This window comes from Leptosomus discolor, chromosome 12 (assembly GCF_034619465.1).
Source record: "Leptosomus discolor isolate bLepDis1 chromosome 12, bLepDis1.hap2, whole genome shotgun sequence".
Classification (NCBI taxonomy): Eukaryota; Metazoa; Chordata; class Aves; order Leptosomiformes; family Leptosomidae; genus Leptosomus; species Leptosomus discolor.
This window is the reverse complement of record NC_141402.1, coordinates 15,226,740-15,253,059: the sequence shown is the minus strand read 5'-3', so window position 1 is coordinate 15,253,059 and position 26,320 is coordinate 15,226,740. Positions and strand designations below refer to the sequence as shown.

Here is a 26,320-nt window from a genome sequence, read left to right as displayed (position 1 = left end):
GTTTGTTAAACTTTAAGGTGCAATTATCCAGGTATGAACTGTATAAAATGGTGTCATATTGACACAGAAAGTCACCTTTATACATGTCACCGAGGAAGCTCATGCGGCCCTGGATGAACCAGTGCTTGCTTTGGAGAGGTATAAATAGTACTGTCTGCTGTGCCTTAACAGAGAGTCTAGGGAGAATGCTGTGCTGGAGAAAACTTAATGCCAAATACTGTCCACACTTTTACTTAAACTCCAGTAAAGCTTCAAAGTGTTTGTTAGCCTCCATTAAAAATTGCCTCGCAAAACCAGATCAACAAACACACATAAAGCAAAAACTGAGGGGAAAAGGCTATGCTGGGATAGAGGGGAGGGCAGGACTGAAAGAAAGTGGCTATTTGTTGGAAAATAAATCCTAGATTCACATCTCCAGAAGAGGTTTGAGTGATCCTGGCACCTTTTCACTACAACACCTCACAATCATTTCACATATTTACCATCACAATATACCATACTAAGCAATATCCTTATTTACAAGAGAGGGTTGCACAGGGCAGAGGATTTAGATCGCCCCTGCCCCCTGAAGCACCAGGCTAGCACCCTCACCCATGGACAGGATACATTCTGCTACCACATGGCATGTCGTGTATTACAGGTACGCAACAGCAGTTGACTGGAGAGGGGAAAAAAAAAAAATCTTTTTTTTTTTTAAAAAATAAAAAAGAAGCTGTTCTGTTTAAAATAATTCACTTTTGAGGTTGTATTTATTTGTGTAATTTCGTTTTCTAGGTCACCCTTCAGATACGAGGATGCCGAACTGGGGAGGTGGAGCCAAATGTGGCGCCTGTGAGAAGACTGTGTACCACGCCGAGGAAATCCAGTGCAACGGAAGGAGTTTCCACAAGACGTGCTTCCTCTGCAGTAAGCTGGGCTACACTGCTTTAACTTCGCAGTATCCCCATAGCTCTGTATATATCTTCCATTAAACTTGTGGTTTTACTCTTGTATTACTTTGCATGCAAGAAAGATCCATAGTTTCCCCAATTCAACACGTTTGCTCAGGGCACAGCTACAGCAGGCTTTTAACCTTCCCAAGCAACGCACAGGATGGTAGGAACGACCAGCGACGGACTGACTCTCACATGGGGAAAGTTTTGTAGAGCTTATGTATCTTTCGTTTGGGAAGGTGTGAAGTAGAGGGCAGGCACACGTCCGTCATCCTACCTAAAGCACAGCTTCTGGCCTGGCCCTCTCTAGAAACCTGAAGATGGTTTCCCAGCCTTTTAGTAACAGAAGGACGGAAAACGACCGTACCTGTTTTCAAAGCAGCAGCCAGTTCTCTGAAGTGCCATCGTGCCACTCTGCAGGAGCTCTTCATAACCAAGCCCAGTTTTCCAGCCCTTTACCCCAAGCAATCTAACTCTCAGGCTCCTGGCTTTTCTTTTCCCAAACACATATTGGATGATTATTGTTAGGGATACTGGAGAGCTGCAGAATCATGGTATCTAGGTCCACCTCCAAGAAACCCTACCTTCTGTCCCACAACGTAGCATATTCCAGGTTTGTTTTAAGTCAAAATGCCTAGAACTAAACAAACAGCACTCATTAAGACAGAAGTATGTCTCATTAGGACACTATAGGAGATGAGTACTGTTATGGTAAATCCTAACATTAATTCATTCTACACAGGAAAGCTGAAAGACATTACCCTGGTATCATGAAAATTTCCCACCAACACCCTACAAGTACCCCAGTCTCCTCCTCCTCCATGTTTCCTACAGTCCCATTTCCCTTACTCTTTCACTCCACGCACCTCCGGAACATTTGGCAGATAGCTTCCAGGAATTTTGTTTTCTCTGCAGACCAGCTAGCCCTTGAAAAATTAGAGAGAAGCTATCAGTTCAGCTCTACTTGCTCTTTGTGGAGAGAGTAAACAACCTGGTAGGAACTAAAGACAGCTAAATAGTTCGTTTTGCAGACAGCCCTTGAGAATTAGTACCTTTGCAGTATGAATTCCAGCACGACAGCTTAGAAGCCACTGAATCCATTCTCTTTTTTTGCCCTCCTTTCCTGGATGGATAGAGAATTCTCATTTGGAGGCATAAGACTGATATTACATGCTCAGATGACACGGTACAGCGCTATGCTGAATCAGCCCAAAGGACACACTAGAGCTGTCTTTGCCTTTCTCCGAGGGCCCTAAAGGGCTATGAAAGAATTCCCTCAAAAAGTTTTCAGTTAATCGACAACCTTCAGCCAGTTCTTACCAAATAGTAAAAATCTCAATTTTGAGAAAACCAGAGACTCCTTACTGCTTCCATGTGCTGCCTATAACAGTTAATACTAGATATCAGAGAAACTATGGGGAGAGGGACAGAATGTGGTAATTATAAGAAAAAGCTTTAACTGATGTGTGCACTTCATTAAATGCTAGAAAACAATATGGCAGAAGACAACAAATGAGTAGACTCCCCAGCATCTAATAAAAATAAATAGTTGTCCCAGTAGGGCACAGTTAATAACATTTCTCTCCCACCTAATACCAAAACAAGTTTAAGCTTCATTCTTAGTGTAATTTTTTTTCCCCAAGTGATTCATGATCAACCACATACATCCATTAGCTCTAGAACTATTTTTTTTGGTTTGTTGTGGGTTTTTTGGTTGATTGGTTTTGGTTGGCTGATGGGCGGTTTTGGGGGATTTGTTTGTTTGTTTTGGTGGGGTTTTTTTTGTTTTTTGTTTTTTGTTTTTTTTTTAATTATGTTATTTGCCCCTTAAAGTCTGAACCAAATTATCAGACACTAAAAAAAGCATTCCCAGCAGAAGTATGTTTAAAGCTAAAACCTAAAGATGCATCTAAGCCCAGCTGGCATATAAGAGGTATGTTAATTGGCTTTACTTTTCCCATGATTCACACACTAATCAGCAGCTCTGGATGACTCAGTATCACGTATCATGTTCATGGGCTTTTCAATGAACCAATTATAGGATTTCACTTCTCAGCAGAAGAAAAACGATCCTCCCTGACCTAATCTCAGGTACGGAAACAGTTAACCTGTTCAGCTGAGCTTTTAGATATTTTTATATTAAATATATTTGACATTTTACATTATATTTGACCAGATGCACAAAACACACCAGTATTTTTCAACCAAAAAGTTAAATTTGGGCAAAATTACAGACAATTCAAACCAACCTGTTAATGCAGTAAGAATCAGACAAGGTAATCTATCGATCACACTCCCTCCCCTCCACAGTTTCTCCCTACAAACATTATGAGAAAATTCTTTCCAACAAACCCTCGTTCCCATGCAGATTGCTCTTTACCTACCTTGTCTCCCCATCAGCTTTTACTTAAACCGCAGCTGTGACGGACACTTGGCAGGATCTTACACCACCAACCTGAAGCTCCGCCGTGCCGGCCCGTGAACACTATCTGTTGGCAGATGACGGGTCTCAAAGTTATTTCAACAATAGCACTTCAAGGGCTTTTGCTCCATCTGTTGTGGTGAATTGATACTCTATCCCCGAGGTGCCAGAAATAGAAACACTTTATCTACTGCTAGAGTTTCCATCATCCCATAACTCCCTTAGCAAGCGTAATTATCATCTCCAAGCAGAAGAGACTGTAGCATGATGAGATCAGGTTCACACATTTACAGCAGCCCCTCGCTTTATTTCTATTAACTACAAAGGTCCTTGCAAATTAGTTTCCCCTCTACGCAGGACAGTGACAGAATTAAAGCTGTAGTGGTTCCATCTCGGCTTAGATTCTGTGATGTGGATGAATTTTAGACTCACAGCAGGACAGTTAAACATGGGGGGGAAAGGGACTAATCAAACACTCACCTAGATCTTCCAGAGCTTGAACTTCCATCCACTTTCAATGCTTCTGTATTTCACAGGTTTCTGTTGTTTACATGACAGAAGCAACTTTATTTTCCAAGCTGTCAACAGCCCATGCATGACCGGAATGGCCTCTGTCGGGCATGCCCTTGTTCAAAGGCAGTTGGAGAGAAAGTTTCTGCCTATTTCCCCTCCCCACCCATCAACCACTGTTGACACAGTGAGCCATTTGTAAGAAGTGCTGAAATTCTAATTTTTAAGCATCCTACAACCCCCTGATTTTTTTCTAGGCACGGAACTGAAATCTCCATCTTCTCTTGGTCGGGTAAGGGCTGTCTCATGCCGAGTTCCCCAACCAGGGCAGCACACACAGTCGCCAAGCAGATGAGGAGTACAGCTATTTTTTCCCCATTCATTATTGTCCAGTTTCCATGCATACACAGCAAGGAGAGCCACTGGGCCTGTAACGGAACTCAGCCTCTAAACGCTGACCACGTTCCAGATGAGCAAAGGACCGGGGAGAGAGCACTCTAGCTTCCACAGCCACTCGATGGGAATAACCACGCGTGAGACCGGTCTCAGCAACGCTGGTTCGCTCTACGTGTCGCTTGTTTCTCAAAACACGGACATTTGCTTACTGGCATCCCCAGATGAGCAGCTGTTAGCACGCGTCAGCTTTCGGTCCTTCCAAGTTGAGGCTTGGTTTAAAGCAGTGCCATAGAGGACAGAACCTGTACACCATCATGTACGTTGGGCCTTCCTATGGCACCCGCTCGCCCAAAAGTCTCCCAGAGCTTTCCCAGTGAGCTAAGCCAAGTAGTATTTCTCTGTAACGACCATGACTGGGAAGAGGTCTCTGGTTCTGGAACAGCTACAGTCATATTCTTGCCACCCTGGAGAAAGTCGAACAGAGCTAAGACTACCAGTTATTAGGATCATTGGTTCACCTTGCACCACAGCTCAGACAAATAAATAAAAAACCCACACCCTGCTTGACTCTGTCCAGACATGGTATGTACGTTATACCCCCTTTTAGAAACATGCCACATGAAAATCGTGTGGGCTGCGATGAGAAAGCCACCGCAGACTCAGAGTGACTATTTCGAAAGGTGCAGATGCACGTGAGACTTAACATTCCTGCAATCTTTTTTTTTTTAAAAAAAAAAATCTTTTTTTAACGTTTGGGAATTTAGGATGATGATCTCAAATCCATCTTAAGCTTCACAGATCCAGACAGATTGTCTTGACAAGCCCATGATTTTCCTAGGGTTAGAGTACAACTTCAGAGGCAACAGAAGAGCATGTTGTGTGCATGCACAACTACTGTAGCAACAGCCCAGTGAAGTTTTATACCAACTACAGCCTAGCAGCCTCCTCCTCGTATATTTTTGAAGATAAACCAAAATAAACACTAATTGTAATTATTCGGAACCACACAAATTCAAATTTGAAAACGCAAATGTTTATACATGCCCCTCTCTCCCTGTTTTCAGTGGCTTGCAGAAAAGCTCTGGACAGCACCACGGTAGCAGCTCACGAATCTGAAATCTATTGCAAAACTTGTTATGGGAGAAAATACGGTCCGAAAGGTATTGGCTTCGGACAAGGGGCAGGATGTCTCAGCACTGACACCGGCGACCATCTGGGCTTGAATCTGCAACAGTGAGTTAAATCCCACTTTTTCTGGTTCTACTTGTCACTTGGCGGGGTGTTCTAGATATTTTATTCTGTTTCCATAACAACATCTAGCGTAAGTAGCAGAGCAGACTTCCCTTCAGTGGACACAGTAGTTTACCAATTTTTAATGATGTTCAGTCTCTTCAAGCCTTCTTTATAAACTATCTCCTCCGTCAACGGACAACTATTCTGCAGAAGCAGCCTTTATATGCCACCACAGACACAAGCATTCACCGTAATTTCCCATTAGTAGCACAGTAGTAAAGTCACATTCACCACAGAACACGAGAATATTATTTTCCTGTCGGAGGCTAACATACAGTTAGGTTTTACTGTTAGAGAAATAATCACACTGCCACATACTGTTAACTCTCCTCTCAACGGGGGAAGTAACATTTCTAAATCCTCCCCGTGGCTGGAACAACACTTACAAACACACCGAGAACATGTTTGAACAAAGGAATTCTGAAGGGATACCAGCTTCCAAAAGCACCTAATTATCTCCAACACTACATTTTTATAGTGTTTTTCTACAATTGTCAAAACTGCACACTTCCAAATCAACAATGCTTTCTTCTGGTACGACTACAAGGAAACCAATTAACCAATACGCTGTGCAGGAAATAAAAGCTTAAACAATGCATTTAACTGCAGCTCTGTGTAAGATACGAATCCACTGCTGGCAGAGTTCTGCACCAAAAACCGTCAGGTCCTGTAGATTTAATGACCTGTTGCAGTCCAACAATCCCATAATTCACAAGTCATTCCGAGAAAGGCTTTAAGCGAGCAGAAAGACCTAAAGCCCAAACTCCAGAAACACAAAGCAAAGCTGGTTTCCGATGTGCTTTGACCCTCGGCCAGCTAAGAACCCAGTTCCCTGTCCAAACGTTACAGCGACTCATGAAACAACTGCATGCAAAAAACTAATTTTTATTTTCCACTCCCTGAGTACCAGCAAACAGCCAGCAATAGAAAGGTCTTTTCCTTGTATTTTCCCTCTCAATAACATCTTTTTTACTTTCACTTTTCATTAAATATAATCTTTTCTGCACATGGCTGCTGTCAGCTCTGTGTACTCGGCCCCAAACAGGTAACATCAGCGATTACAGTGTCAGCTTTTCAATCACACAACACAGAATTCAGAGTACTTTCATTTCCTCTCCCCCTGCCCCCCCACAGGTCTAAGACCAGCAATTTACTATTTTTTATCCCTTACCAATAAATCATGGGATCATATTTCTAGAACGAAGGTAACATTTTAAGCAGCATTTTAAAACACTGAAAACTTCTGTTTTAGGGGGTCACCAAAGTCTGCTCGCCCTTCTACACCAACTAATCCTTCAAAGTTTGCCAAAAAGATGGTAGATGTGGATAAATGCCCTCGTTGTGGCAAATCAGTGTATGCTGCAGAGAAGATCATGGGAGGAGGAAAAGTAAGTAGTTACTACAGCATCAGAAACAAAACACACTTTTATAACAGTCGTAAACTACAGCTAATAGGTCCTTGATCTTTTAAAGTTTTACTCAGAGTCCTGATGAAGAAAACCTGAGGATGAATTAGCACATTGCTAGGGAGTCCCACGTCCTTTCAGGTTTAAAACCGTGTGCTTTTCGCATCAACTTTTTGCATCCCACTGATGTCTGAAGAACAACTCCTGGCTACTGTACCAGCTGGCTCTTCTACCACTGTTAACTCTGCTACCATCCCTGGGGATATTTATAATTTAGACATTTATTTGTAGTGGCAATTGCAGATATATTAAAGAGATCCTGTGACTAGAAAAACAAAAGCCTGGCTCACCCGACATGCCCGCTCTCTGCCCTAGGAACCCTCACTAAAATATTATCTCTGCACATCAAAGAAGTGGCCAAAACGAGTAACACCTACAGCTCCCTGCTTTTTACTAGACCTCCATTAGTAACAGTCACTACCTAAGATCTCGATATGGGATAATACCTCAACTGAAAAAAGACTAACCTAGAATGAGTAACTATGGAAGCCCTAAGACCAGCAGATTGATTTCACACCATGAAGGGCCAACGATTCTTTGCTTGTACCTGCTAGCTGTGCGCTCTCTGTAACGTACAATGAATTGTCTTTATTTCCTCAGCCTTGGCATAAGACATGCTTCCGCTGTGCTATTTGCGGGAAGAGTTTAGAATCTACGAACGTTACAGACAAAGATGGAGAGCTCTACTGTAAAGGTAAGGACCAAACCGAGCTGAACTGGGTTATTGAGTCAATCTAAAATTAATCTTTGTAGACCTACCACTGCCATCATGATTTACCTTGTTGCCTGCTTAACAACTTAATGACATTTCATTTTATCTTTTTTTTAATCAATTTTCTGAAAGCATAAGGAAGAGCTATGGTAACATTGCAGTTGCATCTTCTACCATGAACATTCAAATTTTAAAGCTGTAATTTCTCTACAAACATGACAGCCCGTCAGATCTGTCCTCAGACCTTCGAACAGGAACACTGGCTGTATCTGCTGTGCAGATTCTTGTACCTGCACAATCTCACTCACTAAAAAAAAAAAAAAAAAAATCCACAATGATACAGAGGTCATCTGTTTAAGGTCATGGTCCTAATCTGAATTCTTGCCAGTAAAAGTTAAAAGATACTGCCACTGTATCGGCAGCACAGAAGAGAACGCATTAGTGCTAAATTATACATCTGGGTGTTCTCAGATCAAGAAAGTTCACAGAATTCACTCGGCTCTTAGAAATAGCTTAAGGGGAAAAATATGCAAAGTTTATATATCCTAGGCTAAACTTTACAGAGAAGCCTAAAGAATGGCACTGAAGTTCTGTGACTTTGGGTACAGTTTGACAACTGCAAGTGATCAAATTAGCACATTTGGAGAGACAGGCTGACCATTACAACTTCCCCAGCAGAGCTGAAACACCTATGCACACACCCAGTAACACAGCACGGAGTGGCACGGTTTAAACTACCATCTACGGTTTCTGGACTACGCTCCAGTTGTTTTAACCTCCTTCCAAAATCCCTGACCTATTACTCAGTCTGTGTTATTGATACAGACCAAGTTTTACTGAGTATTTTCAGACAGGAAAGTAGCTTTAATGAAAACGCTACTTAGATCTTAAATACATCGAGTTTCTTAATTTTTTTTGGAAGATCAGATGTGACTTCTGGTTAATCCAAATACGTGATTCCAGCTTCACTCTTAGAACCTGTCAACACTTCTGGGAGACACCATTTCAGATTGCCTTCCTTTTATTAACTTAGATTTGGTAACAGTACTAAAACCAAAAGTCATTTACCTCTCCATGAAAACATTCAGAATATCATTTACCTCCCTCCTCCTTTTGCAGTTTGCTACGCCAAAAATTTCGGTCCCAAAGGAATTGGGTTCGGTGGCCTCACTCAGGTGGAAAAGAAAGAGTGCGAATGAGAAGAAATGGATGCAACAGACTCAAACTGCTGCCGATGCCACCAAGTGATAGTTGTTAAGTAAAACTCTAAACATCACACATTGCTAAGAACCTAGGGCATTTGTTTATTATTTTCCACCTTACAGGAAAAACTTGTGAGCTTGTATCTTAAGAAATTCTTAGAATAGCTTCAAAAGGTACAGTGATAGAACGAGATTCATGTTTGTTTTACAGTAAATAAAGACAAAAATCCCCATAGAACATTATTGCTTCTCAAACTCATATTCCCCACGCTTTAGACTGGGACTGTAAAGTCTCGGCCCACTGTCCCGTTAAGAGGGAGATACCTCACGGAGCGCAAAGGTCAGGCGTTCCTCTTCAGGCTGTGTTCTCCTTCGCTCCGAATGGTACGCCACCCATCTCCTCGTGGCAGTTTGAACCTCGTGACATTTTGTGTTATGGCAAAGTAGATGTTATTCACTTTGAGACAACTAAAAAGGATTTTAAGTTCTTTCTCTCAAAGCAAGATATTTCTGAAGAAAAACTTTTTCTTAAAATACAGTGTTGTAAGTCTTGTTATTGTGTTTTCAAACCCCAATAAAGTACTGATACTGCTTCACATTATCCTTGCTGGAATTCGCTCCCGCTTTTACGTTCTGCAGCGTCGCAGGTACACGCATTTCACCGAGATGAACGAAATCCCCCATTTCTTAACTGCAAGAATTGCGTTTCATTACACTACTCTTGTCAGTTCTAGATGGTATTGGACTTTAATTTTCTGATCTTGATCAGTTTCCCTGCTGGTTTTCATTATTACCTACTTTGACTTATACTTAAAACCACACTGCCCAGCTGGCCACTCCAGACTGATGGTGCCGCCTTTTCTTGGGAACACGGCTGACACCTCGCTAGTAAAGATCTATGCACACAGCTGGGAATGTTTCCCTCTTTTTAAATACATTGCCGTTTTCCATCACCAACTGACCCCTTTTCATACACTAACAGGGCATGCATACAGGCAAAACATAAGGCAAAGAGTCAGGCTTTTTCTCACAGTTTTGTGTTTACCTGTTCTTAAATACCTCACTTGCCCACAGCCCTTGAACCTACTTCCGTCTGCAAAAATACACTTAGAAGCATGAAAGCTCTATTTTATTACATGTAAACCCACCAAATACAAAGACTTAATAAAGATTTTCACAACATAAGCAATAAAATTCCAGGGTAATTGTAATAGCAAATTTTTAAATATGAACATTCCCCTTAATTTTCAAATACAATTGTCTTTTATGATCTGCAAAATAAAGCAAAGGCTACCAATATGGTTTGAAATTCTGACTCAAAAACTTACCTTTAAAAAAATATATTCTTAGCATCATCTCATCACATAAAATTTCAAATAGTTTTAGCTCAAACTACACATACAGGGACTTTTAGTGATCGTTCCATATACAAACCTGCTGTAGCTTATGCAAGATAGGGTAACATTTAAAACAATAATAAAAATAAAACCAAGCAACTTCAGAAGAATTTGTAAAAATTAACAAAAATATCCAGTTTTATTTAGCTTTCAGCTCAACGGTTTTAGAAATTAAGCAAAACTTCATACAGAATGAACACTTTTCTCCTTTGCCAGATGAAAAAGGTTGTATTGCTTGGTCCAGTCAACTACGTTGGGTTTGAACAAACCAAAGCAACTGCACTGAAAAAAGTCTGCAAGATTCTGGAAGCATCCAAGACTGAAAAGGAAAGAAATATCCATTAATAAACCTAACAAAAGACAACTGCAAGCACCAAAAATACACAGTCACCGTGAGACACTACCACAGACACAAGGCTGTCAACGAAGACAGCTCTGGGAGAAGAAACCTAAGAACAGCTCTCTACCGAGCATTATTCCTCTGTTGAACTTTCACAGCTTGTATCACACTAACGAGTGAGAGCAGATTAAGTTCAAACCAAATATTTAATAGTACTTAGTAAGATCTCATCTGTTAACACACACGAGGAAACATGGATTTCTAGTGTAACAGGGAAACCTCGGTCCTAATTTCTCTCTTGAGCTAAATACTGCAAGAGAAGTCAGACGGGGGCCAGTTCATACCTTCACTCTCTTTCCGAACCTATAGAACAGAGATTGACGAACAAATTAAAGGACAACACCCCCTCACCCCCAAAACAGCACCTACTGCCTAATTCTATGGACTGGTTTTGGCACCTTTTCCCCGTGTGCAGAGCCATGCAGAAAGAAGCCCAGCAGCTCTCATGCTGGCTGGCTATTTCTAGGGCAAAGGAAGTTCCCGGCAAGGAAAAGGAGGTCCACCTCCTCCTCCTAGCACAACTCCTAACAGGCATGACCAGCACATCCACAGACCACCGCTTTTTTGCATGTATGAAGCAGTGAAGCAAATCTATATGTGCTTAAAAGGCACTGTCCATTAACACTCACTTGTACGGAGTTCTCCGGAGTGAAACGGGATGCTTAGCAGATTTTCTCTGGGTCAGGAGGTTCATTCTTTCATGTGAGGTCAACCCCAAGAACGCAATCTTACAGAAAGGAAAACGTAAGTCATGGTTAAAACATGAACACCACAAAATACAATTCTGGTGACACCAGAAGATACTACTGAGGAGGGAGGGAGGGGAAGAGGTTGGTCATATCTAACAAATAAGTAACTACCGCCGTAGTTAATGACTGAAAAGTACGATTTTACATGTCGGTTGGACTAAACCAGAACCCAGCAAGCAGTAACGTTAACACTTTCACTGAGAAGGCAACCTCCACAGGGATGACTGTAAACCCCCTGCTTTTACAGATGTCTGTACAAGACCTACAGCAGTTCGGCACCTGTCTCCTCAGATTTTGTCTATATTCTACCACACAAAAAAAAGTAGAAAAAGTGCCCTCGACAAAGACAAAGTAGCTTAGCAAAAAAGATGAAGTAGATGTCAGAGACTCAGCAGTAACTTTTTCGTTTTCTTGATTCCATGTCTTCTTTCACTGAGTTTCACAACAAGATTTATGGATTTTTTTCTGCGTTTTTGCTTACCTATTCTTTTTTACATTTTCTTTTTTTTTGGTCAACATAAATCTTATAAGCCCTTACAAATGGCTGCAGGGGTTCTTTGCTGAATGACATGCTAATTATCATAGAACAGTACATTTACAAATGACTGTGTAGGAAACAGTAACTGTAAATATCCTACCTAGATCGATTTTTTCTTCTAGCCTGATCTCTCAGTGTCTTGGACATTAAAGAATTCTAGCAGTACTCATTTTAAATGGTGGATTTTTTTTTTTTAAACAAGCAAGTCTTTAGCTCAATATGCTTAACATATTCAAACAACACATCTTTCCGAAAAGCTGCTAAGCAAGCTGTTTCCTAGATGTTTTAAGACAGCTCTTCTCAATCTTGTTTGCAGAGCCAAGCTCTCTCTGAGGAAAACATAAACAAGAAATTTGACCACCCTCATCAGAATAAAATCCAGGTCAAATATTTTTATTACAACAATGGGATTTAATACAGTCCAATGACGCACTGCTGAGCTCTGCCATAGAATTTTCAATTCAGGACTGATTGCGCTATTGAGCTTTTGTGCCATTTCTGGGGCAGTAACACTAATTCTGTTAGTCAAATAAGTTTCTTGCCTTTAAATGTATTTTTTATAGGTTTAGAGTTTTTTATGAGCAGTAAACCCAGAACCCCGTTATAGGAATGATTTGCAGACTGTGATCCTATTTTTAACCTGGGAATGCTGAGTTCACATACCCGTGAAACTTAGAGGACTGCCCCGAGATTTAAAGAAGCACCTAGATGAGAGATTAATTAGTCAAGGAAAGCAGGCACAAAGTTTTTATGGGAGCAAATCATCTAGGGAAAAGTTTTAGTATGAGGACTCTTTAAGAGAGGAGCATAAACTAAAGCAAAATAATACCTGATAAAGCTGAAGAGTCAGCGACAACGCAGCCCAGGCGGTATGAAAACAGGCTACTGCGAAGATGTAGGACACCCAGGGAGAGCAATGCATTATCTGCGTGAAGTACGTCCACGCTCCATCTCGGTAATAACTCGTTGGGCAACGGCTCGACCAATCTGACAAGAGGCATCATCAGTTAACGACGTTTTTAACACAGGCCACTTCAGAACTGAACAAAGATTATTTGCACAGAATGACTGTTACATAGCAAGATGCTCTAGAAACACCACGTTTAATGTATCATGTTCCCACTTGAAAGCACCCACATTCCTGTGTGACTGATGGCTATTCTGGCTGCATAATCTTTACGTTACACGTTCAGAATCCACAGTAGGAACATTCAAGGCACTGCTAGGTAATTTTTTTAAAGTTAACTAATGAAATTGAAGTAAGTCATCATCTCTCATTGTCAAGACTTCTGAAATTTTGCTTCATGCTTATTTGTAATTTTAGGACAAGAGTTTATCACTTATCTTAAACACCACCATCAACAAAAAAAGACATTATGGCGTCAATGCCAAGAAAGCAGTATTTTACCACTATTAAAATAGATGTAAACTGGAACGTCCAACTTCTTAGATTTCTTAAGAGATACCTAAAGCCTACCCCATGTCTTCAACCTATAAAAAAAACCCGAATGACTAAAAGCAGAGGCACTTTTTTTTGCCTCTGTCAGTAGAACACTAAAGAGGTTTTCCTCCCATGTTCCTTCGCATTCAGGAAATAGAGAAAATAACATGCTTTTTGCATATGTAAGACCAGCACTGAAACACAGGAAACCAGCTCATGTTCACATGAGTGCCCAGTACCCTCCACTGCCAGAGCTGGCTCGCTTCACTCTACATTGAACATTGACTCATTTCAGTACCATGTGAAGTAATATAAAAAAGGAACTTCCTCTACTTTGTAGTTAAAAGTAGTGCAATGTTAATTCATCTTATGGAACTGCATTATAAGGGCTCTCCTCTCCTCCCAGAAATGTCTTAGTTTTCCAAAGTAACAGTTTGGATTCATGAGATACACAACTCTCCTCTTTCCAAAGTTACCACTACATTAAAAACAAAAAGAAACTTTTACAAGTGTTCAATAGAGATTGCCAAATAATAAAATAAATAAAGCCTTTGCAAGAATGTATTTACAAACTTCTCTACTGCGGTAACAGGTACCCTGACTAGAACCTGTAACCTGACCTTCCTCCACATGGCTTTCCTATTTCATCTCTAACAAAAAGGCTTTCTGATACTGTATTTTCCCACTAGAGCTCTATCTTAGTTTCTACCCAACACAAATGTAATCAGATATTTGACTAAAGGCTCAGATACGACATATTTTCATTTCAAGACTGAATTACAAAATAACATCATTGCTGAAATATGGTATCGCTTGAGCAGGTATAAGTACGCTTGCTGCAAACAAAGTGCTGAAAAATAAAGACCACACACACACATCCTTAAAAGCTAAATTAAAATAAATTCATGGATACATACACAGAAGAGTTCCATAAAGCAACCAGACACCGGTCATAGTTAGGAAAGACAGGAACAATAAGTAGTAATGATGGTTCCCAATGCCTGTATTTGAGGCAAGGAAAATAAAAAAAGGTTGACATTTTAAAATCCAGCTGTATTTGCATTTCCCTAGTAGGAATAAAAATAATCAAAACCACTTCTTATTATTACCTCTGCTATCCTCAAGAGAGTTGGACAAGGCTGACCCTTCTCCTAACTTTCTCCTGTAAGCCACCACAACTTAGGTTAACAGAATTAGTTCTGATGAAGTCAGCCAGGATTTGCCCCTTCTTCAGAGCAGACCTTCAGCTGTTTCAGCTGTAAGAGGACTAACTCTGCAACCACGACTCTCTCCATGCACAGCACAATTGTCCCACATGACTGACCAATCTGAGCTATTCAATTTAACTGTTTGACCTTTGCATGCTCTAGAATTGCAAATATATGCATAACCCCCTCCCGACTTCTGTCAGAGAAACTGTTACACAAAGATAGACAATTATTTTTCTTTAAATTACAAACAGTATTACTCAAAGCTTTGAAACAATCTATCAGAAGGATGTCTCACTTCCTCATAAATACAATAAAAACATTACAAAAGAATATGTCAAAAATTGCTACAGATGTAAAGCTCTAACCTTTCTATCTTGAGCATCACCAGTAATGAGACAGAAAGGAAGAAAGAGGGAGCTTGTCAGAGAACACAAGAACATAAAAACTTCACTCCAACAGCGACAACAGGCAGCACCAGCTCAGGAGCACAAACGACCTCGGCCACTTCCTAGAGTTCGTTCTCCTCAGCCACAGCTACTGCACTAAAACGTCAGTGTGCACACTTGTCTGGCTCTCTGAGTACCTACTTTTGGACACACTGTCCCAAAGGTTGTCTAATCCCTTTCTGAACCTTCTGATAATGCCTGTATCTGCAAACTCTCACAGCAGCAAGTTCCAAAATTTCACTACCTGCCATGCAAAGGCATTTTTTTCTTTACCAATTTTCAACCCAACTGCTATTCTCACTGAGCCTCCCCTAGTTCTAGTGTGATGCGCTTGGCAAATACCAGTTCTGCGTTCACTTCAGCCACCATCTTCTCTCCATCGTATCCCCCATTCCTTCCTCTCTCAAAAGGAGCCCCAGACTTTTTGGTCTCTACTCTTAGGGTGGCCACTCCATCCCTTTAATCATTTCAGTTGCCTTTCTCTCTGCCATCTAACTCATTTCCCGCTGGCACCCATCAGTAACCCCTTCAGTATCAGGCGTGCATTCTTCTATCAGGCGTGCTCTCTCTAAGGAGACAAGTGTAATTTCTGCAACTTTTCAAATATGTGGTATTTTCAAATGTGACAAACACGCTCACCTATGCACTGTCCAATCCACACAGAATGCTGATCGTATCTGGCTACACAGGAATCACAAGCGAGGCAATGCACAGATCTCAAAGGCTTCCGTACCTAGTTGAGGACGCAGGAAAACAATACAGCCATAACAAAAGCATCTATTTTGCTCACAGTTTAGAGCATCACCTCATGGGCACCATTGTATTTCACACAATTACAGTACAACAGACCACACAACACAGAACATAGGTGAAAACTATACATCTTAATTTCACCAAAAAAAAAAAAAGATATGGAAGAAGTAATAATAATAATAATAAGGCTATCTTATTAAGATTAGTCTCAAAGCATCTTTTTTGTCACTGTAAAAGAAAAAGGAATTTCAGTAATACAGAACAAACCGTGCACGTAACACCTGCACGACAAGCAATGAGGCAAGTTTTTTATAGCAGTATTGAGTAAAAGCCAGATTAAAAAAGAAAACAAACACCAAGCTTCACTTACAAGACACGATGTGCAAAATGTTCTGCAGTCCAAGCAACCTGCTTCTGCAAGAGCTACAATGTTCTGAAAGACAAAAGTAGTTTGCACTTGTATTTGGATCACATTTTCAGGGGATCTATGAAGATTTTTACATTAGGCCTTTCGCAACTCATAAGCACTTTGACCACAAAGCACCAACAGGTGCTGGAGAGAGCGCAGAGAAGGGCAACAAAGCAGGTGAAAGGCCAGAGAATAAGTCTCATGAAGAGCAGCTGAGGGCACTGGGGCTGTTTAGTCTTAAGAAAAGGAGGCTGAGGGGAGACCTTACTGCTCCCTACAGCTACCTGAGAGGGCATTGTCAAGGGGCAGGTGCTGGTCTCTTCTCACAGGTAATTAGTGACAGAACAAGACTCAAGCTGCCCCAGGGTAGGTTTAGGCTTGACATGAGGGAACATTTTTTCACTGAAAGGGCTGTCAGACATTGGAATAGGCTGCCCAGGGAGGTGGTTGAGTCACCGTCCCTTAATGTGTCTAAAGGTCGTTTAGATGTGGTGCTTGGAGATATGGTTTAGGGGTGTGCTTGGTAGAGCAACGATGGTTGGACTTGATGGTCTCAAAGGTCTTTTCCAACCCGAATGAATGAACAGGAGTAAGTACTTGCTATTTAAAAGAGGTCCAGGAGAAACACCACAGACTAATGCAACTTCACTCCTGCAGAATTATGCGGAAAAGCACCTCTGTGTTGCCAAAATTAATAAATAACACAAAATACTCTTTAAAAAAAGAGAGTTGGTATTAAGATACAAGATGCCTCTCACATCATCAGCCAGACTTCAGAGAGACGAGTAGAGCTGCTGTATTTACTGTTCCTTTACAAGTACTAGACAGACAACGTTTACTAGTCCTGTGGCAAGTTAAAATTGCAGTTTATTCTCCCTGGCAATCTGAAGAAATACAATCTCATGCAGAGTAAATGGATCACGAACAAAATACTTTCCTTAATCCACAGGTTGGGGAAACCAAATACTAAATTCTCTACTGATTGTTTCACCGTGATTTCTTTTTGCCATTCTAAAAGTGAGCTAGGAAATAGCATGTGACTTACATGATGCTTAAGCACAAAAATCAAACCATTATACACATCCTCCAAGCATCTGGCAATATTTAAGCCATTTGTAGCCTTTTATATGTCTTATGAGCATGGAGAATAGTAGGAAAGCACCGTGAATATCTTTCTAAGCTCAGACAACTGGAGTGGAAGCCATACAAAATTTATACTTAAGTGAAGTCTATGTGAATTTCTACCACAGATAACACCAGCAGTGTGGGCCTGTACAATGTTTGGCCATCACTCTTTCAATGAGAAGATGGAGGCAAGGAAATCATGGCAGATTGATGAAGATAAGGAAACAAGCAGTAGGAGAAGAAATTAGCTATGATCTATGCTGTTCAATGTCAGAGCTAAGAACTCTTAAAAAAATAAAAAGAAGAGTATTTCACTGCTTTCAAGTTTAAAAAAGCTGCATGTGATAACAAACAAATCAACCAAAGGTACTTGTGTTGTGTAGCAGGTTAGCCCTTCCATTCATTTCACCTACCTCTTTTCTTTCTTTTTCTGAAGTCTTAATATATCCAGGATCAGTTCTCCAAGTTTTATAGAAATAATAAAGAAGACCCACCACACTGAACATGCCAGTGACTTCAAGAAATGTATTGGTTAAATGTAACATTCAGGTTAAGGAATACATTCTTATATACCTGCTCACATCATGGCTATCTGTCAGACAAAATGTTCTAAAATTAGTTTATGTTATTTTACAACCATCAAACAAAAAGGAAAACAATGACTTTCACTTTATAGTAGGATCCTCTCTGTCCTTCAGAGGCCATTGTACCACAGAAGTTGAATATTCTGTCCAGTTTGAGCACTGGAGAGAAGACTTTTACCAGTACAAACCTGCATCACAATACAGCTCCCTGTCATCCTTACCAGCAGAATGCAGACTTCTGCCCTTGAATATTTAACAGATCTAAAATTAATCCAATTTATTTTCTCCTCTCTGAAGTTTTTCTGTTTTATTTAAACAACACCGATCAGACATGCCTAGTTATTAAGCTCCCAGCAGCCGTGAGATTCGTTTGACTGCTGCACATATCCCTAAGTCATCAAACAGGCTCTTACTCAGACTGTTTTCCAAGTCTTGCCCTCATTGTTTGTTTCAGCTAAAACAACTGAGTAAGTTTAGATAGAACAATGCAACTTCAGTCATCCTGGAACTACCTTTGTCACTCAAAAAACCAAGCACACACTGCTAAACATTTCTGAAGGTTCTAGGGCAGCTACTGGGAACACTTCTTCCCTCACAAATATTCCACAAAAAACATGACGATGAAACGATAAATTTCCGGTCTAATTGGACATTTTTCTTCTTGCATTTCCTTTGCTTTTACCCAGCGGCTGACTGTTTTAATGATGGTATATGGAGGGAATTCATCTCTCATCAAGTCCAGAGAAGCAGACTTAAATTCAGTACTTTTTCTACGTAGTTATTTGCTGCAACTTTGCTAGCAGACAAATGTGAAGGAGGATATACAGTCATTAGGAACATAAATTCTACACCATGGACTAAAAACATCTGTATGTCAGGTGAAAGGGGGAGAAAACCACGTCAAGATTATCTCCATACAGCCACAGAGGAATGTGGAATGAGACAAGTTTCAGACCGCTTAAATTCTACCATCAAACTTGAGAGCTCCAGCTCCTAAAGAACCACAGAGCAGTCAGAGAGCCCAAGCCTGCACTCCATCTCCAGTGACCACTTCTACTGTTTCTTGGAGTTGAGAGCAGTCCTTAATCAGAATGGCTGGATTTTCATTCAGAAATAAATACAGGAAACTAAAGTACTGAACGCTTTTATAACACTCAGATCTGTCACCAGTTCCAGAAGGAAAAGACATTCATGAGAGAAAGGGTTGGACAGTGAAATGGGAAACGATCCACTTGCCCATCTCACCAAGCTGTGATTAGACGTTCAAGAATATCACTACACTCACCATCTTCAGCAAAGTGTCTGACTCGAACCCCTACCATTGGAATCTTTTTTCTTTAATTTAGATGACACCAAGAAAACCTCAAAACTTCACAACGCAACACTGAATAATGTGATTTTCATTTAGATAAGCATATGCATGTATCCCCAGTGGGAACATACTTGATCAGTTCATCAAAGTTAATCCTGATAATTCTATTAAGGACATCTTAATTGGGAACAGTACAAAAGAAAATGCCACTTAAAGGATGGAGTAATTAAAAATTAATTAAACTTGTGTAACAATATATCATAGCCGGTTTAGAAGAAAATTATTTACAGTTCTAAGTATCTCCCTAAAGGCCTTTTCAAAGAACTCAATAAATAAAAGGACGCCCATTGTGTAACAAAAGAGCAGGGCACTGAAAAGTGAGTGTAAACTATGAAAACATTTTTCTACTTATCAGCACAAAGCCTCTTCAATAAAGTAAATGAAAGGTAGACATTAACGCCCGGTACACTGAGGACACAGCATAACCTGTGAATAAAGATGAACAGGAGACTGGAGGATTTGTTTTGGAGGGACATGAAGTAATTTGTTCCCTGGTTTTTGGGGAGTGGGGAAGGTGGTGGTGCTGTTCTCAAAAGCAGATGCACAAATACCACCACCTGTCAAATCCTCACCGTTTCAGAAGAGATGCTTTGAAAATGATTAATGCATGTGTCACCAAGTTATACTACATGCTAAAACACATTACTGCATGAGAGTCTCAGTGAGGAAGATTAAAGAGTCATGTGGAGATGGTAACAGAGACAATTAGGTTTATAATAACGGCATTTTCATTTTGATATTCCAGTAACATAAGAAATAGTTCAGAGTTGGACACAAATATCTGCTAAAGATAAAGAAGGTACAGATTCTTAGTCCGTATATAACTTTAAATTAAGCTCAAACTTATTTCACCCCTGCCCAACAAAGTAAACCAATCTTACCAGATGTTAACAGTCACATGCAACTACCCGGGACTGCTCATTACTATTTCCATGACCAGGCCTGGATTTATTAGGATCTGTAAGAATAGTTCTACTGCATTTCTTGAGCATAAAGGATATCAGGCAGCAACCAGAAAAAACAGGTCACAGACATCCAAAAAACTGAACTTAGCAGAAACGCTGTGGGAAGATACTTTAAATTCTTGAGCCCCACACATTGCCTGAAAGAATATTAAAAGACAAAAGTATTTTAAAAAACTTACTTAAAATCTAACTCCATAAATTACCTGGTTTATCTTTAAAACTTCACACACAGTGTACTTCAAGTCTCTCAAAGCAATCAAGAATTGTCACTCGAAAGCATTCTTTGGCCAAATGCACAGGGGGTTAATAATGCAGAAACAAAACTGATGAGTGCTCTGTTCCAGCCTAATACTGCACAGCAGAAGTGCTGCAGCACTGGGTGAAAAGCGCCATCTCTGCACGCTGATAGCACTGCCACTGCAAGAAACACCAACGGTTGCAGCAACTGTTGAAGAAAGCAGAAAACCTGCAAAACCGCTTAGGATAACGCTGGGAGGTCTGGGAAGCAGAGAGGCAGGGAATGGTTCGTTAAAACTCATTCTATATCACAAATACAGAAGGAAAAGTTGAGATGCAGCACGTTTCTGAACATTGTGAACGGGTATCTCTGTGTCTACCAGGTGCAGACCTTCAATAACACTCTATCATTAAAACTAGCTACCAGACTGCTTAAACACTTCAGTGGGTTTTTTCAAGTCTTTCAGTGATGAGAAACTATTACTTTGCACACCTAAAGACATTGAATTTCTATGGTTATTCTAAAAAGTACATACATTTAAATTCTTCACACGCTCTGCAACCGTTTCTCAGGAGGTATTTTTTTATGCTAAGTGCAACTACACTCTGAGAAAATTCTGCATTAGATACCTTATATGACGCCTATGACAAACAAATACACATATGGAGAGAAAAAGCCACAAACCTCACAAACAGAGTGATCACAAAGAGCAGGAAGAGAAGCAGTCCTCCTTTCAAAAGCCAAGAATCAGAACTTAAGTTCATTATGTATCCTATGGCCCACATCCACATCAAAGAAGATGCCAACAGCAGGAAGAGCTATTAAAATGATTATTGTTAAAACGTGACATTCAAGCAGGACTTACTTCAAAAGCATTCAGATAATATAACAACAAATGCTGAAAGACTCAAGGTAGGCAAGCCAATACGAAACACCCACCCAAACCACTGCCACGTGATTTTAAAGAATTTTACTTTTGTGCACCCAATTTCAGAAACCTTAGAAGATCCTCTCATTTAAAAAGAGTTAAGTTGCATATTATTCTGAACATAGCATGCCGTAGCTTTATTTCCATTAGTTATTACTTGTGAAATTACCTCATATTTCTCTACTATTTTCAGTAACCTGCTATTTCTTCTGCTTCTCATCCTTTCTTCCTCTTTTACCATATAAACCATGAAGCGATTCAGACTTTGATAAGCAAGGTCAAGCGGTGTCTCTCCCTTTAACAACAGAAATGTTTATTTCTTTATGTGCTTAACACATAAAAGCTTTCCTTTTTAACAGAAGCAAGAAATAAATACAGCTAAAACAAGAATAATTTGGCAGTTATTGAGTGTTAGCATGCTTAATCCAGCGTTTTGTGGTTCTCAAAACTGACACTTGCAACAAGATTGCATCTATCTATCCGTTGGCCTACCTCCAATAACCTGAAACACTAAACTGTCTCCTAGAATGCTACACGCTTACTGAAAGGGAAGGTTTCTTGTTCAGGTTAACTTTTTAAAACCAAACAGCAATATCCTAAGAGTCATACATACGAATAAAAAGAAGTGGCAGATGGAAAAACTGCACACCACCCCTGAATAACCAGACTGTACAAACACATCTATGCAGTCATAGGAATTGATGGTTTCAACATTTATACTTCTCGTTATCAGGTTTTTTACAAACATCAGGACGAAGACGTTTGTACGTGACTAGTCTCACTCGACACCAAGACAATCCTATTGTTAAAAATCTGGCCGTTACTCCTCATGACAACGTTCTGAAACGGAAAACGGCCAACTTAAAAAGAGACAGCTTGGCTGTTCAATGAATGAACAAATCTCTGCAGTCATACGTTGTGCCACACCACACGAAAGGTGCTAATTCCTTTTGGGAAAGACTAAGAACACCTGCTTGGTCAACCTCCATTGCAAAGCACATCCAAAGCGGAGAGGACTCAGATTTCCCTTTACATTCATTTTACACATTCATATCACGTGGAATGAAATATCAGGAAAGAAACTGTACCTTGACATTTTTGACGTCCAGGCTAGCACCAGCTTCCAGCAACAGATCCACTGCACTAGTATTTCCTGCTGTTATTGCCCAGTGCAGTGCAGTATTCTTTTGAACATTGTCTACAGCATTGAGAGAGGGGTTAAACTTTAAGAGAAACCTCGTGGGTTCTGGTCTAGATGAAAATAAAGTATAAGAGTTAACAAACCAAAGATAAACTATACTGGAGATGAAACTTTTGAACCCCTTACAAAAACCACTGTTCCCATCTGTGGAACAACAGCAGATACACAATGCCTTGTCTCACAACCACCTCATCAACGGTAGACCCCAGTTTATAACTCAGGACCTGCCCTGAGGGTTGCTCTCCAGACTGTTATCTTACCATTTTAACAAATGAGGTAGACACACAGACTATATCTTTCTACAACACCGTGTATAAGCTCACATCTCCACATTTTCTTTATTCTAAACACGTTTCACTGTGTCCACCTTCATTTATTTTCCTTTCTGGGAAAGCACAGTAATGTCACAGACAGTTCAGCCACAGACCTACACTTCCTTAATAAATTCCTTTTCCTTTCTTTGCTACATGCAGTTAGCTAACTCCTGATCTCTGAAACACTGCATATTTTAGTACAACTGAAAGAGAAAGGAGTATCAGTTTAACAAAAAATTTCGTACAAAAAAAATTCACCTCACAGCTTCTTGGGTACAATAAAATAGATTCTCCTTAAGTTATGCACTACTTACCCAATCACTTTTTGCGCTGATAACATTAAAGGTGTTTGTCCATTGAAGTCTGCCGTGTCTATGTTCTGAGTAGAAGAAAAAGACAACAGGGAAGTCATTACCAGTGATTTCAGGAACCAGAGTTAGGTGGTCAGATTCAGAGCTAAACAACTTGCTTAACTTCACTAATGGAAATAAAATGGAAAGAAACCAAATTATATCAGCCAAGAAGCCAACACTCATTTAAACATTTTTTCCCGCCTCTGAGTCTTGCATGCCATTCCTTTCAGAATATCCTTAGTCTCCACTAAGGATATTTTTAAAGGAACCGTGCTAACCTGATTTCTTGTCCTCTTTTGCGCAAAAATGCTATAATTAAAATGGACCTTGGAAAGCAAAGTTAACCATCTTCCTTCTGTAAACAGAGGTACGTAGCAGAATGTCCAAGTACATAAAGCTGGTTTATCAGAATAACAAAAAAAGGACTGATTCACTATGTCTCTCAGTACATAATTATTTAAACACCTAACTTGTGTTACCTTATCTTCATTTTTCACAATGAAGGTTTCCTTCTTCCCTGCCTCCACCCATCATGACATTAGAGCAGATTTACTTAAAAAAAATGGTTAATCACTTGGATATTTTAGTAGAAGGTAGGCTAAAAGCTTTAAGTTTGTGATATACACCATCTATACCACCATTCCAGAAGTCAGTTACCCTACAGAGAGAGCTCTAAGAGAAAAAATAATCTTTAAATCTTAATACATAGTGTTTCAAAGAAACAGTCTAGATCATGTAAGAACTCTCCTCTCATTTTTATTAGCAACTCGTTACACTTGTCATTAATCCTGCTTACATCAGTATGTAAGCTAAGCAGACATTGACTAGAGTGGATATAATATAAAATTACAGAGAATATAGACATTTCTAATAAAAAATTCAGACCTAGTCTGATCATCTATTCTGTATGCTTCAACTGATGGACAATTGTACAGATTATTAGTGACAAATCTGTAATTAAATAGTAAACGCTTCATGATGAATATACTTCATATACTGCTTCTCGTTAAAAGCCAGTTGTTACTTACACAGCACCACAAATTTGCACACCCTTAACAACTCTCCTCTTAAACACTCTGATTGTGTGTGAATGTACGTGTGTGGGGATGACAAGAACAGGGGAGAGCATTAAATACAGACACATATTAAAAAAAAAAAATCTAAGTTTCTCTGAACTTACAGCGCAGGGAAATAGTTGTCAAATTCCTGTTTACCATCCAGAAAACAAACTAGTTAATTCTGAAATGTGTCATACACACGGGCAGCTACTCACAAGCAGAAAACAGTACTTGGGACATCAACAACATACCTGGCCTTTCGATATGAGGTAGGCTACAATGGGCATGTGCTGAAACAGCACTGCTAAGTGAATGCTGCTGAATCCTTCCCCGTCAATGAGAGTGGGATCCGCTCCACATTTCAACAGTAACATGACCATAGGTAGGTGTCCTTGTCTGTAACAATACATGAAATAAAACTATATAGAGATGACAAAAAGCTAGAAATTTTAATGAAAACATTGCCTTAATGGTTCTCCTAGATACCGCATTCCCCCCCCTCCCAAAAAAAAGAATTTCTTTTCAGATTCTTGTGTCTTTGTTCAGAAAATTACTTTTTTTAAATTAAAAGTTTATATCAGAAAAATTAAATTAAATATACACCTTAGTAAGTCAGGCTAATGCAAACTGTTAATTTAGAATACAATGGCTATTCTACAGTAATTTCTCCTGTGAGCAGTCTGTCTCAGAAGAAGTATCTAACTTTGTCTGGCAGAAGACTAAGATAGCCCAGAAGAAAGCACTGATCTTCCAGGGTGAGAATTTGCACTCAGACAAGTTATCCCAGAATAATTATTTACGATTATATTTTTCCAGACAAGCAGTGCTTCGTTCTTCTGATCATGTTAATCAAGTTTTGTCCTAGAAGCCAAAGCTGTATGATTTTAAACTGTATCAGGTCAAAAAGGTGTAGTCTAGAGCAGATCCAAAGAGGCATTAAACAACATGCGAGCACCAACAGCTGCCGTCACCCAGGAGGAGACACTGCATGTTTGTGGTAGCAGCTGTAAGGAGCCCAAGAGGGAGAGCTAATGCCACCGGGAAATGAAGGCCAAAGACCTCTCTACACCCCTCGGAACAACAAGATGTCTTACACTGGCCCTACTGCTACATGCTTGTGCTTTAAAGTCCAGGCCTGCAGCGCTGAGTCTTACGAGAGCTCACCAAGGGCATCTCGGGCCGAAGCTGAAACAGCTGAAGCACGTTAGCTAGGCAGGCTGCAGTCTGAGGGGGACAGTGACACACGTTTTCCGACTTCAGCTGTGCCCTGATAAGCATCCACAGCTGACTTCAGTGCCCTGACACAGCCAAGTCGCCTTTGCCCAGTAAGGCAGCACCGCTTCATGACCAGGGAAGCTTCAAAACGTGAGACCCAGTAACTAAAACACAGATGCAAACGTAACACAACTTTATGGTCTGCAAAGGGGCCAGGAAACAGAGGACAGATCTCAGCATTATTATGGCCATGCTGCGACATTCCTTATTCCTCAATAAAATAAACATACTGTAGAATTCAATTTAAGATGACCACTGCTGTGCTACGCAAAATGCTACTATAACTGTTAATACTAACAGATTTACAACTAGTAGTTGCAAGCAGCATACCTAATGGCCCAGTGAAGGGGAGTTGAATTCAAATCTCCACCTAGCTGATCCACTACTGCGCCTTTGGAAATATAGTACCTGTGTAACAGCAACACAGTAAGATTAAGAACCAGCATAATATTAAAACGTTATACCAAGGACATCATAGCTCTAGTAGTAAATAGCTCATAATAAAAAAAAAAAAATCCCTAGAGAAGCAAATGGACAAGAGCATTTCTGCAGTAAAGGATGCTGTCTTGAGAAAATGTTTAAGAAAAAAAATACAGGAATTAGCAAGGCACTTACAAAATCTGCTTTAAT

At 40.1% G+C, this 26,320-nt stretch overlaps 2 protein-coding genes across 3 annotated transcripts; one reads left to right on the top strand and one right to left on the bottom strand.

The window, feature by feature from the left end:
• Positions 1-794: 794 nt before the first annotated feature.
• Positions 795-8,930, top strand: CSRP3 (cysteine and glycine rich protein 3). Its single transcript, XM_009958952.2, has 5 exons — positions 795-906; positions 5,325-5,493; positions 6,806-6,941; positions 7,620-7,713; positions 8,851-8,930. Exons 1-5 carry the CDS (start codon positions 795-797, stop codon positions 8,928-8,930), a joined length of 591 nt encoding a protein of 196 aa, XP_009957254.1.
• A 1,528-nt stretch (positions 8,931-10,458) lies between these two features.
• Positions 10,459-26,098, bottom strand: ZDHHC13 (zDHHC palmitoyltransferase 13). Of its 2 annotated transcripts, XM_009959135.2 has the most exons (16): positions 26,021-26,098; positions 24,667-24,811; positions 23,319-23,383; positions 22,578-22,740; positions 21,659-21,784; positions 21,246-21,379; positions 20,349-20,460; positions 19,803-19,808; positions 18,184-18,190; positions 17,816-17,916; positions 16,239-16,301; positions 15,755-15,848; positions 14,376-14,459; positions 12,847-13,004; positions 11,360-11,457; positions 10,459-10,649 (listed from the first exon to the last, which is right to left on the bottom strand). In XM_009959135.2, exons 2-16 carry the CDS (start codon positions 24,793-24,795, stop codon positions 10,514-10,516), a joined length of 1,476 nt encoding a protein of 491 aa, XP_009957437.1. In that variant the 5' UTR covers positions 24,796-24,811; positions 26,021-26,098; the 3' UTR covers positions 10,459-10,513. The 2 variants fall into 2 exon arrangements, with proteins under 2 accessions (XP_009957437.1, XP_009957363.2); XM_009959061.2 differs by lacking the exons at positions 18,184-18,190; positions 19,803-19,808 and having other exon boundaries at positions 17,816-17,940; positions 20,360-20,460.
• Positions 26,099-26,320: the final 222 nt, after the last annotated feature.

Bases quoted from the DNA above. Each gene is read 5' to 3' on its own strand.
- CSRP3 (XM_009958952.2), top strand. From the start codon at position 795: ATGCCGAACTGGGGAGGTGGAGCCAAATGTGGCGCCTGTGAGAAGACT. The intron at 907-5,324 runs GTAAGCTGGGCT...CCCTGTTTTCAG, and splicing joins CAAGACGTGCTTCCTCTGCA to TGGCTTGCAGAAAAGCTCTG. The intron at 7,714-8,850 runs GTAAGGACCAAA...CTCCTTTTGCAG, and splicing joins TGGAGAGCTCTACTGTAAAG to TTTGCTACGCCAAAAATTTC.
- ZDHHC13 (XM_009959135.2), bottom strand. From the start codon at position 24,795: ATGGTCATGTTACTGTTGAAATGTGGAGCGGATCCCACTCTCATTGAC. The intron at 22,741-23,318 runs GTAAGTAGTGCA...ATTTTCATCTAG, and splicing joins TCAGCGCAAAAAGTGATTGG to ACCAGAACCCACGAGGTTTC. The intron at 16,302-17,815 runs GTAGGTGAAATG...TTTGTCTTTCAG, and splicing joins CAGAAAAAGAAAGAAAAGAG to AACATTGTAGCTCTTGCAGA.